This window comes from Oncorhynchus mykiss, chromosome 28 (genome assembly GCF_057628025.1).
Source record: "Oncorhynchus mykiss isolate SJ-2025 chromosome 28, ASM5762802v1, whole genome shotgun sequence".
Lineage (NCBI taxonomy): Eukaryota > Metazoa > Chordata > Actinopteri > Salmoniformes > Salmonidae > Oncorhynchus > Oncorhynchus mykiss.
In genome coordinates, this window is record NC_143049.1 from 34,866,203 (window position 1) to 34,876,329 (window position 10,127).

The window sequence follows — 10,127 nt, forward strand, 5'->3', positions numbered from 1 at the left end:
TAAGCCTCTTCCTGGACTATAATACATGTAGGGTCATGTTCCCTCACAGACATTAAGCCTCTTCCTGGACTATAATACATGTAGGGTCATGTTCCTTCACAGACATTAAGCCTCTTCCTGGACTATAATACATGTAGGGTCATGTTCCCTCACAGACATTAAGCCTCTTCCTGGACTATAATACATGTAGGGTCATGTTCCCTCACAGACATTAAGCCTCTTCCTGGACTATAATACATGTAGGGTCATGTTCCCTCACAGACATTAAGCCTCTTCCTGGACTATAATACATGTAGGGTCATGTTCCTTCACAGACATTAAGCCTCTTCCTGGACTATAATACATGTAGGGTCATGTTCCCTCACAGACATTAAGCCTCTTCCTGGACTATAATACATGTAGGGTCATGTTCCCTCACAGACATTAAGCCTCTTCCTGGACTATAATACATGTAGGGTCATGTTCCCTCACAGACATTAAGCCTCTTCCTGGACTATAATACATGTAGGGTCATGTTCCTTCACAGACATTAAGCCTCTTCCTGGACTATAATACATATTCAATGGAGAATCTCTACTGGGGACCTCCTCCGAGTTGAAAATAATTCAGCTGCGTTTTAAACAAGGCTGTGGGAACAACTATGAAGTGAAAGGAAGAAAGAAACATTTTAACTCATTTGTTGATTTGTCTTTTATTCTCTGGTTTGTTACAACACAAAGACAGAAATAGCATCAGAATATATAAAGCACAGTCACAGATAGGAAAATGAAACATATGACATCATAAGAACAGCCCTTAGCCGTGGTATATTGGCCATATACCTCTGGCCTCCCTGCTTAATTATACCGGTCCCATTCAAATAGGGCTTCAATAGATGGCTGCTTTATCACGTGTATATTGTGGATGGTAGTATTTAGTGAAATTGACAGTGTCCTTGAATGGAGACTCACTAAAGTGCTCAACATGCTAATTTCAGACTTTAGGAAAATGACACCCTCGCACATCGATACAAAATGACCAACAATCCAGCAACATGTTTACTTTCATGAGTCATGGCCAGTCTGATCTGTCCAAGGAAAAGGCTTTGAACAAGGATAATAAACAATAAATCAAACAAATAGGTTTAGAAACCATAAATGGAGTTTTGGACAATTCCCCTTCATGTACTGATGTTCTAGGACAGAGAATATCTATTCAAAATAGTATCAGGCAGCTTTCACATCACAGGAGAGTGACGTGAAATCCCATGCACAAGCACACAGCCGCAGATGTTCTGTGTGGGAGTCTAACCTCTTGCATCACGCTCACTCTGAATTATCTTTGGTTCACACTGCTGCTCATTTCACCGCAGTCTATTTAAAAATGTATTAAGTTACAATGTTTATTAGTTATAATAAATTGGGTGCTTTGAGCACTGAATACTGATTGGCTGAAAGCCGTGGAAAATCAGACCGTATACCACAGGTATGACCCAAAAATATTTTTACTGCTCTAATTGTGTGGGTAACCGGTTTATAACAGCAATAAGGCACCTCAGAGGTTTGTAGCATATGGCCATTATACCACGGCTAAGTGCTGTATCCAGGGGCTCCGTCGTACATAAGAACAACCTTTCACCTTGGTACAGTATATTGGCCATATACCACACCGGCTTGGGCCTTATTGCTTAATTATACCAATCCCATTCAAATAGGGCTCAAGATTCTCACTGTACAACACATTTATACAGGTGCTTTATCTCTTCCTCATGCGTCTCTTGTAATTCATTGATTTTCTCAGTGAGTTTTGTTTTATCATGACCATATAGAGCATTCAAAAGATCATACTCCCCTTTGTGCTTTAATATCAGTTTCTCCTTCTCTTCTTCATGTTGATCCAATAGTTTTTGGAAGTCATTTTCATATTTCTCTTTAAAGTTATTCATTTCCTCTGCAAGTCTTCTGGCCTCTTGTTCATATTTATCCATCATTTCTTTTGTTTTTCTTTCATAATCTGCCCTCATTTCTTTCCATTTCTTCTCTTCTTGTTCTCTCCTGACTTTATCTTCCTTCTCTTTCCTCATATTCTCTTCTTCACGTTCTTGGTGAAATGTTTCCTCCAGTTTTCTTAGTCTTAGTCTCTCCTCCACTCTTCTATTTACATCCTCTTGAATTCTTCTTTCATGTTCCTCTCCACGTTCTCTCTCCCACTGCTCTCGTTGCGTTGTCATTTTGTCTGTCAACTCTCTCCTCTTTTCTTCAAAGTCTTTTTCTATTCGTTCTCTTTCTTTCTGCTCGGTTTCTCTCCTCTGATCTTCTGATTCCTTCATCTTTATTCTATCTCGTTCCCTCTCTCTTTCAAACTCCTCTCTCAATCTCCTCTGTTTTTCCTCTTGTTCTACAAGAGTTTGTACCTCCTTCTGTCTCCTCAGCCTTTCTTCTTCCTGTTGTCTGTCTCTTTCTTTCTTCAACTGTTCCTCCCATTCCTCTTTTTCACTACGCATTACTTCTTGGAGTTCTGTTTGACCTTTCTCTGCTTCCTCTATTTTTCTTTGCCACTCTTGTCTTTCTTCCTCTTCCTTCTTTCTCCTCTCATCCTCTTCTTTTTGTCTCATTTTAATTTCTTCCTCCTGTTCCCTTTTTAGTTTATCAAACTTCCATTCCTGATTTATTTGCCGTTCTTCTCTGTCTTTCTCTTCTTTTCTCAGTTTTTCAATCCTCATGTTATATTCTTCTTCCTTTTCTTTTTGGAGGTTTTTCAACTTTATTTCCTGAGTTTTTATCTCTTTTTCCATCTTCTCTTTTTCTGTGTCCCATATTTCTTTTTTCAACTTTTCATCCTCTTTCCTTTTTTTGTCCTCCAACTCTCTTTCTTCCTTCTCTGCTTTCTCCTTGTCTCCATGCTCTTTTCGAATAGCTTCCTCTCTCTCTCTCAACATGTTTTCTCTCAGCTGTCTTTCCCGCTGAACTTTCAATCTCTCCTCTTCCAACTTTGACTTCATCTTTTCCATGTCTGATTCATGTCCGACCTTCAGTTTCTCCATGTCAGCCTTTATCTCCGCCTCTCTCTCCTTCAGTATTGCTTCCTGTTTTTGTTTAATGGCTGCCTCTGCCTCCTGGAACATCTCATTGGTGTAGAAACTGCCCTTGTTCATGGACACCATTTTGTTCATCTTCTTAATCAGCTCAGTGACCTGTGTGCAGTTATTATCGTTGTTGTTGTTGAAGACATGGAATCTGTCTCCACAATCTCTGATCAGTTTATGCAGTTTGGCAATCTTGCTTTCCCCAATGTAATCTTGAATTGATTCATTTTTCAAGTCACCTCCTCTAGTAAACAGAACTAAGCAAAACATTCCTGCCCGTGGACCAAAGGTTTTCTCTATGAGGTCCAAAGTGTCTAGCTCCTCTTTCGTGATTCTCCCGATAGTCAACACTATGATAAACACATGGGGTCCAGGAGCTGACAGGGAAACACATTTCACTATCTCTTTCTGAACATCTTTATTAGACAATGTTGTGTCAAAAAGACCAGGTGTGTCCACCACAGAAACTGTTCTTCCATCAACTTTGCCGACTGCCTTCTTACAAACTGTTGTCACAGAATCAGTGCTGGATTTAGACTTAAATTCATCTCTGCCCAGGATAGTGTTTGCAGAGGAGCTCTTCCCATTGCCAGTTTTCCCAATCAGCACCACCCTTATGCACTCTGTGCTGGAACACTCCATTTCAGCACCTACAAATTAAATAATAAATGATAAGATATGAATGTTAATTACTGCATGAACTGATATTGAAATCAACATTGAAGGTTCATAGTGTTAAATCATTGCTTTCCCAATCACCCCCCAGTATTTGTTCCTCCCTGTGTTCAACAAACTCACCTTGTGACATGTTCCTGATTCTCTCCTCTAAATCCTTGATTCTTCTGTTTTGGTCCAGTTCTGATTGGTGTTTAGCCTCCATGTACATGTACAGAGTGTAGCAGGTTCTGTTCTGATCCATCATTTTGACTATTTCTGTTACAAGTTCTGTCGTCTGCTTAGCATTCCCAGTCTTCGAAGCATCAAAGATTTTAAACCGCCCTCCGCATATCTTGATCAGTTGCTTTGTGTCTGCATTTTGTTCCACAAAGTCAACTGCAGTTTTATCAACTGGAATGTTATCCTGTCTAAACAGGACCATGACAAAGTCATTGACTCGTGAGCTGAGAATCTTCTGGATGGTCTCCAGCTCTCCTTTGTCTTCATCAGTAATTGGACCCAAAGGTACGACCATGAGGAAAGCATGGACTCCAGAGTCACAGAGAGAGACACAGTGGAAAGTCTCACGCATCACTTCCTCCTGAGTGAGATGTGTTCCATACAGAGCAGGCAGCTCGATGAGGGTGACCGGCCGACCACACACCTCTCCTTCTCTCTTCACACACACTGAGGAGGAGCTGGACTTTGGACTGGACTCTGTCTGACCCAGTATGGCATTGGCTATAGAAGTCTTCCCAGCTCCTCTTCTGCCACACAGCACCACGTTCAGTCTCTGAGCCTTTGGTGTCATGGTATCATGTGTCGTCTCTTCATTGGAGGTGAGGTATCTCCATTCATTCTCCTCTACCATCTTTTCTATCTTTTGAGTTAACTTTTTGTGGTCACTTCCTTGTTTGTACATTTCATGATGCCTTCCTCCACATTCTTCAATCATTTGTCTCAGATGAGGATTTCCTGTGACTTCCTCGTGAGTAATAATCACCATTGAGTACTTGAAGGCCTCTTTACCAAATATGCTCAGGATCAACTTGAATGTGTTTCTGTTCTCCTCTGTGAACTCCTCAGGCTTCAACACCAGCAGGACCCCATGAGGCCCAGGAGCAGAGAGGGACTTACATCTCTCCATCTCCTGCATCAGGGACTCCACAGGCAGAGCAAAGAAGTCTGGAGTCTTTACAACAGTAACAGACTTGCCATTCACCTTCCCACTGGCTGACTCACATTGCTGTATTTTGGTAAACAAACTAGCAGAGAGGCCTATTCCTGGAAAAGCCCCTTGCTGTAGGATAATGTTCCCCACTGTTTTCTTCTTGTCGTCACTCCTCCCCAGCAACACTATCCTGAGTTGAGACTCTGTAAATTATATGTACACATTGATTAATATAAAGATATGCAGATAAAACATAATGTAGTTTATCAATATTCATACTGGATTGTACCTGATGCAAATTAAAATGGGCCCTTTTCTTGTGATGCTTGTGATTAAAAAGCTTGACAGCAATAGACAGTAATATTAAGTAAGTACATGTGGATTAAATCCTCAATTAATCTAATATGATGTCCTACTATTACAACATATTACATGACCCATGTACCAATGTCCCAATGAATTCTACTAACATAATCTAACTTCATTATAAAAAATGAACATTTTGAATTCCTGCTCTGCAAGATGAGTACATCATAGTTAGTCAAGTGAATAAGAAAACAGTTATCTATTTACTTTCACATGTACATTCAACCTACCCATCTGTTATATCGTTTTTTCCTATCAAGATAGACATTTTGAAAACAGAGCTTCAAAAATAATGATAATTTGGACAAATTTTAACTGATCCGTAGCCATCCCACTTTAATATAGAAGTGGCAACATGGTGTAAACGAGAATGAATTTCATTTTTCCCGTTTCAAGTCCAAATCATCCTAAAGTGTCTGAAATTGATTGTAGTTCAATGAAGTTACTTTAACAACGATTTTAATCTTGTTTACAGTGGCCAGGTAAACACAACCAAAGCATGGGTTGCTGTCTTACCTTTTCCAAAAAGTGCTGACAGGGTAATGTGGGGGGACTATCACTATAATACTGTCAACTTATATTCAATGCTCATCTCACTATAACTTTTGTCAATGTGCTGTATACTTACCAACTTCTGTAAATGTATCAAAATTGTACAATTGTGCTGAAACTCCTTGTTCCAAAACAGCCTTTCCACGTTCTTCCTCAGAGGTAGATTTGAGACTTCCATCAGTTTTACTCCTGTGGATTTCCTCTTTCCCTTGTACCATGCCACTTGTATCTTCAAATACATCACAGGTGAGATAGTCTCCTCCATTCTCCTTTACAATCTTGTCAACATCTGCTATAAGTTGAGTGCGGTCACTGAGGTGCTGCCTCCCTCTACAGGCTCTGACCATCTGATTCAGAGGGTGATCCTCATCCATGTGTCCCCTCTTGTCTTCATGAGTTGTCAGTACCATTGAGTAGTCAAAGGACCGGTCACTGAGGGTGTCTAGGATGGTCCTGATTCTGTCTCCCTCTTCCTGTGTGAACTCCTCAGGCTGCAGCACCAACAGGAACACATGAGGTCCCGGGTCAGACATAGTGACACACCAACGCAGTTCCTCTGAGAGTTTGTCATGTGACATGTTAGGGTCTAACAGGTCTGGAGTGTTGATCACAGCTATGTGTCTTCCCTCCACCTGACCCCTGGCTCTCTCACAGTGGTTGTGTACATAGTTGGGGTCAAATGCCCCTCTGTCCAGGATGAAGTTCCCAACAGCACTCTTCTTAGAGCCATTCTTGCCGAGCAGCACAATCCTTATCTCTGTAGGACTTCCAGACACTGTAACATAAACACCACCACAACCTTATTTAAAATGTTTGCTGTAAAATGTTTGTTTACACTAACATTCTTTTTTAGCTTTTCGTTCAGTATTACACCATGAACATTACGCACCATATTACAACAGAACAACATAAATCCACAACTCTACAATCTAGAGAAATCAAAAATCAGTTGAAATAAATCAGGTTGATATTTTATTGATCACTCACTCTCTGGGCGCAATATTTCCATACTTCTGCGTTTCTGGGCCCCTGGATTCGAGACTGAAAACATATTAAATTAACACAAGCATTAGTATTTTGTAAAGTTGTTAATGTTGATTGTCGCTTGAATTGAATATGTGTAACTCAGGGTAGTATTAAATGAGTGATTTAAAGACTAACTGAAAAAAAAATGAAAAAGAATGACAGGTTATTTGCACAGAGATTAAGATCCTCTGTCCAACTTTCATCGTATTAACTCTCCTGTCGGATTTATCTATAGTTATGCACATGCTACAATTATAAACTATGTGGCTTGAGTCCTGAATGCTGATTGGTTGAAAGCCATGGTATATCAGACATGTATCCTGGGAATTACAAAAACACACTTTTTACTGTTCTAATTATGTTGTAACCAGTTTATAATAGCAATAAGGCACCTCAGGGGTTTGTGGTATATGGCCAATATACCACGGCTAAGGGCTATGTCCTAAGAACAGCCGTTAGCCACGGTATATTGGCCATATATCACACCTCCTCGGGCCTTATTACTTAATCATAGCAGTCAAAACAAGTTAAATTGACATCCATTGATGGAAAATTATCTGGAGAGTTTAATAAGGGCAATGTATCTTTTCTCTTGCAACATATTCTTAAACTCACAATAATTATTATTGTGTAGGAAACCAAATTTAGCTTCTTAGCTTAAGTTAATTACGTAGATATTCCTCCTTAATTTGCTCAATAACATCATGGGGAAATTATTTATTGGCAACTCCTCTCTTGCTGTGAAAAAATAAAATAATGTTGGGGCTAGTTTTCGTCCCTTATTGGCAGATTTTTCAGCGGTCATTGGGCTAGACATTTTAGCATGACCTGGCAACCGATGCCGCTTCTTCAACATTCCAGACCCTGCAGCCACAGCCAACAGTTAGCTAGGCCACGGTTACTGTAATATATTGTCTTCGGCACCCCAGTAAATTAGTTCATGATAAATCTTTTGACAGTGATTATCAAACAACGTAAATTTAGCCACCAATGTAACTCCCAACTATGTTGCAAATGTGAAGTGTAAGTCATGCCTATTGATCATTATCGCATGTGGATACTCACTTTATTAACCGTAGCTGTTAAAGCTAGAAGAGGGAGAGAGCTGCCGCTCTGGCAGGCATGGTACCGCAGAGTTTCTAAACCCAGAGATGCAACATTGCAAGACTTCAGGGAAAGCTTGCGAAGCAGACTAAGCCTGGGTATGGGGTTTAATAAGTCAATGAGAGAAGTGAAAAATTATTCCTTAGTTGTTAATTTTCTCGAAATCTAAAGGCACAGCGTAGATTCGAGCTGATGTCTTAAGTATTTGAACATGTTATTACTCCAACTTCGTGAAAGTGACAAACTGGCAAGTTTTAAGTTTTGTCAAAACTAGTTTATATCAAAGGAGTGCCTTTCAGTTGACGGCTTGTACATGTGCACAGACGACCTTCCGCCCCAGTGACTTGATTCTGCGCATGAGCTTAGTTAGCTTGCAAACGTTGCCATGACATCGCCTACAAGTGTGATCATGACATCACAAGTGTCAGGGATTTCTATTGGGTAAGGAGTTTTAGCCTATCTTGTGATAGTATGATGAGCTAGTGACACCGGGAGTTACTCTTTTTTTACATTTTTTTATTTATTTTATTTTTTATTTTTATTAATAACAATTCAATACATAAAGCACATGAGGGAACACAAGCATACATAGATTACAAACAATAGACAATCGAGCTAGGGGGTACAATATCACATTAAAATTACACAAGGACCTTAAGGGACATGCATATACTTACAATTCTAACAGCTTTTTTGTTAGTAGAGCATTTAACCGTCTTAAAATACAGTTACATTTATTTTTGTAGGGTATGAAAATGTGGTTTTCTGTTTGTAAATTTACATTTGTGTATATGAAATTTGGCCAAAAGAATTATGAAATGAATTACATAAAAATGATTGTGCTTATTTCTATTGTATGTAAAGAATCCAAACAGTACATCTCTCCACAATAGTGTAAAATCTTCATAAATGTGTTCAATTATAAACCTACTGATGTCTTGCCACAGTTACTCAACTGAATGCATTCAACCAAAATGTGTCTTCCGCATTTTACCCCAAACCATCTCAATAAGAGGTGCGGGGCTGCCTTACCGGCATACGTAATTTTAATTCCATTTGACATGTATTAAATATCTCCTAACTTTTGCAACACGCGGAGGCTCTACCCTGTTGCCGCTTTGATGTATGATTGGCAGCATAAATGAAACATTTCTCTCTACAGCATCAGTCGCGTTCGGATCTGTACGGGCGCTTCCGGACAAATCAGTTAAAATTACACTTCCCGAGACAATCCTATCAGTTCCGAAACAGACCCGTGACATTTAGATTATTAACATTCAGGTATTACATTTTTATTAATAAACTAAAACAATAATATGGTGCCTGCCCGATGAAGGCCTTCTCCAGAACCCCTTGTTTGAGATATTTCCGGTAAATTATTTTCCACAGATACAGCATAGGGTGTTGTAGGCCATACTAGACGAAGAGCAGTTGCCCAGTATGAGCCCCCCAAAATAATATTTTGCCAGTTTGGCAAATTCAGTTAGAAATGTAGGCCAACAATATGAATTATACGTTACAATATTTGATGAACATCAGGCCAATATATATATTTTTGAAGTTATACTGCTCTTACCTTCGTCTCTGAATGATGCAGAGTCCGCCATTTCATCGTTAAAATGTCTGCACTGTGACAGATAAATGTGAAAGTGAAAGTTGCAGCAAAACGCGTGCCTCCTACGTGTTAAAATGACAATTTGTGGAGAGACTTCAATCTACGTGTTGAATATGTTTACAAACCATTAACTTGCACATTTGTAATCAGAATAACAATAAGACTGAATGTTCTTCACCTGGCATACAGTGCATTCGGAAGGCATTCAGACCCCTACTTAAAAAAAAAAAAAAAAATCCACATTTTGTTACGTTACAGCCTTATTCTAAAATTGATTAAATCGTTGCCCCCTCATCAATCTACATACAATACCCCATAATGAGAAAGCAAAAACAGGTTTTTCTATATTTGAGCAAATTTATAAAATAAACTAAACTTAAATATTACATTTGCATAAGTATTCAGACCCTTTACTCAGTACTTTGTTGAAGCATCTTTGGAAGCGATTACAGCCTCAAGTCTTGGGAATGACGCTACAAGCTTGGCATACCTGTATTTGGGGAGTTTCTCCCAATCTTCTCTGATCCTCTCAAGCTCTGTCAGGTTGGATGGTAAGCATCACTCGAGGAAGT

The 10,127-nt window shown here is 39.4% G+C and overlaps 1 protein-coding gene across 1 annotated transcript; it reads right to left on the bottom strand.

Annotated features, from left to right (window-relative positions):
- Positions 1-672: 672 nt before the first annotated feature.
- On the bottom strand, positions 673-9,740 carry LOC110509052 (uncharacterized). The gene is made up of 5 exons (XM_036966608.2): positions 9,517-9,740; positions 6,798-6,851; positions 5,887-6,585; positions 3,863-5,095; positions 673-3,714 (listed from the first exon to the last, which is right to left on the bottom strand). The coding sequence occupies exons 1-5, from the start codon at positions 9,545-9,547 to the stop codon at positions 1,706-1,708; spliced, it is 4,026 nt and encodes a 1,341-aa protein (XP_036822503.2). The 5' UTR covers positions 9,548-9,740; the 3' UTR covers positions 673-1,705.
- Between the last annotated feature and the right edge of the window lie 387 nt (positions 9,741-10,127).

What these genes read in the sequence shown, in the direction of transcription:
- LOC110509052 (XM_036966608.2), bottom strand. Translation starts at nt 9,547, where the DNA reads ATGGCGGACTCTGCATCATTCAGAGACGAAG. An exon ending in TGCATCATTCAGAGACGAAG is followed by an intron (nt 6,852 to 9,516) that starts GTAAGAGCAGTA and finishes ATATGTTTTCAG; the next exon opens with TCTCGAATCCAGGGGCCCAG. An exon ending in TGATACATTTACAGAAGTTG is followed by an intron (nt 5,096 to 5,886) that starts GTAAGTATACAG and finishes TATAATTTACAG; the next exon opens with AGTCTCAACTCAGGATAGTG.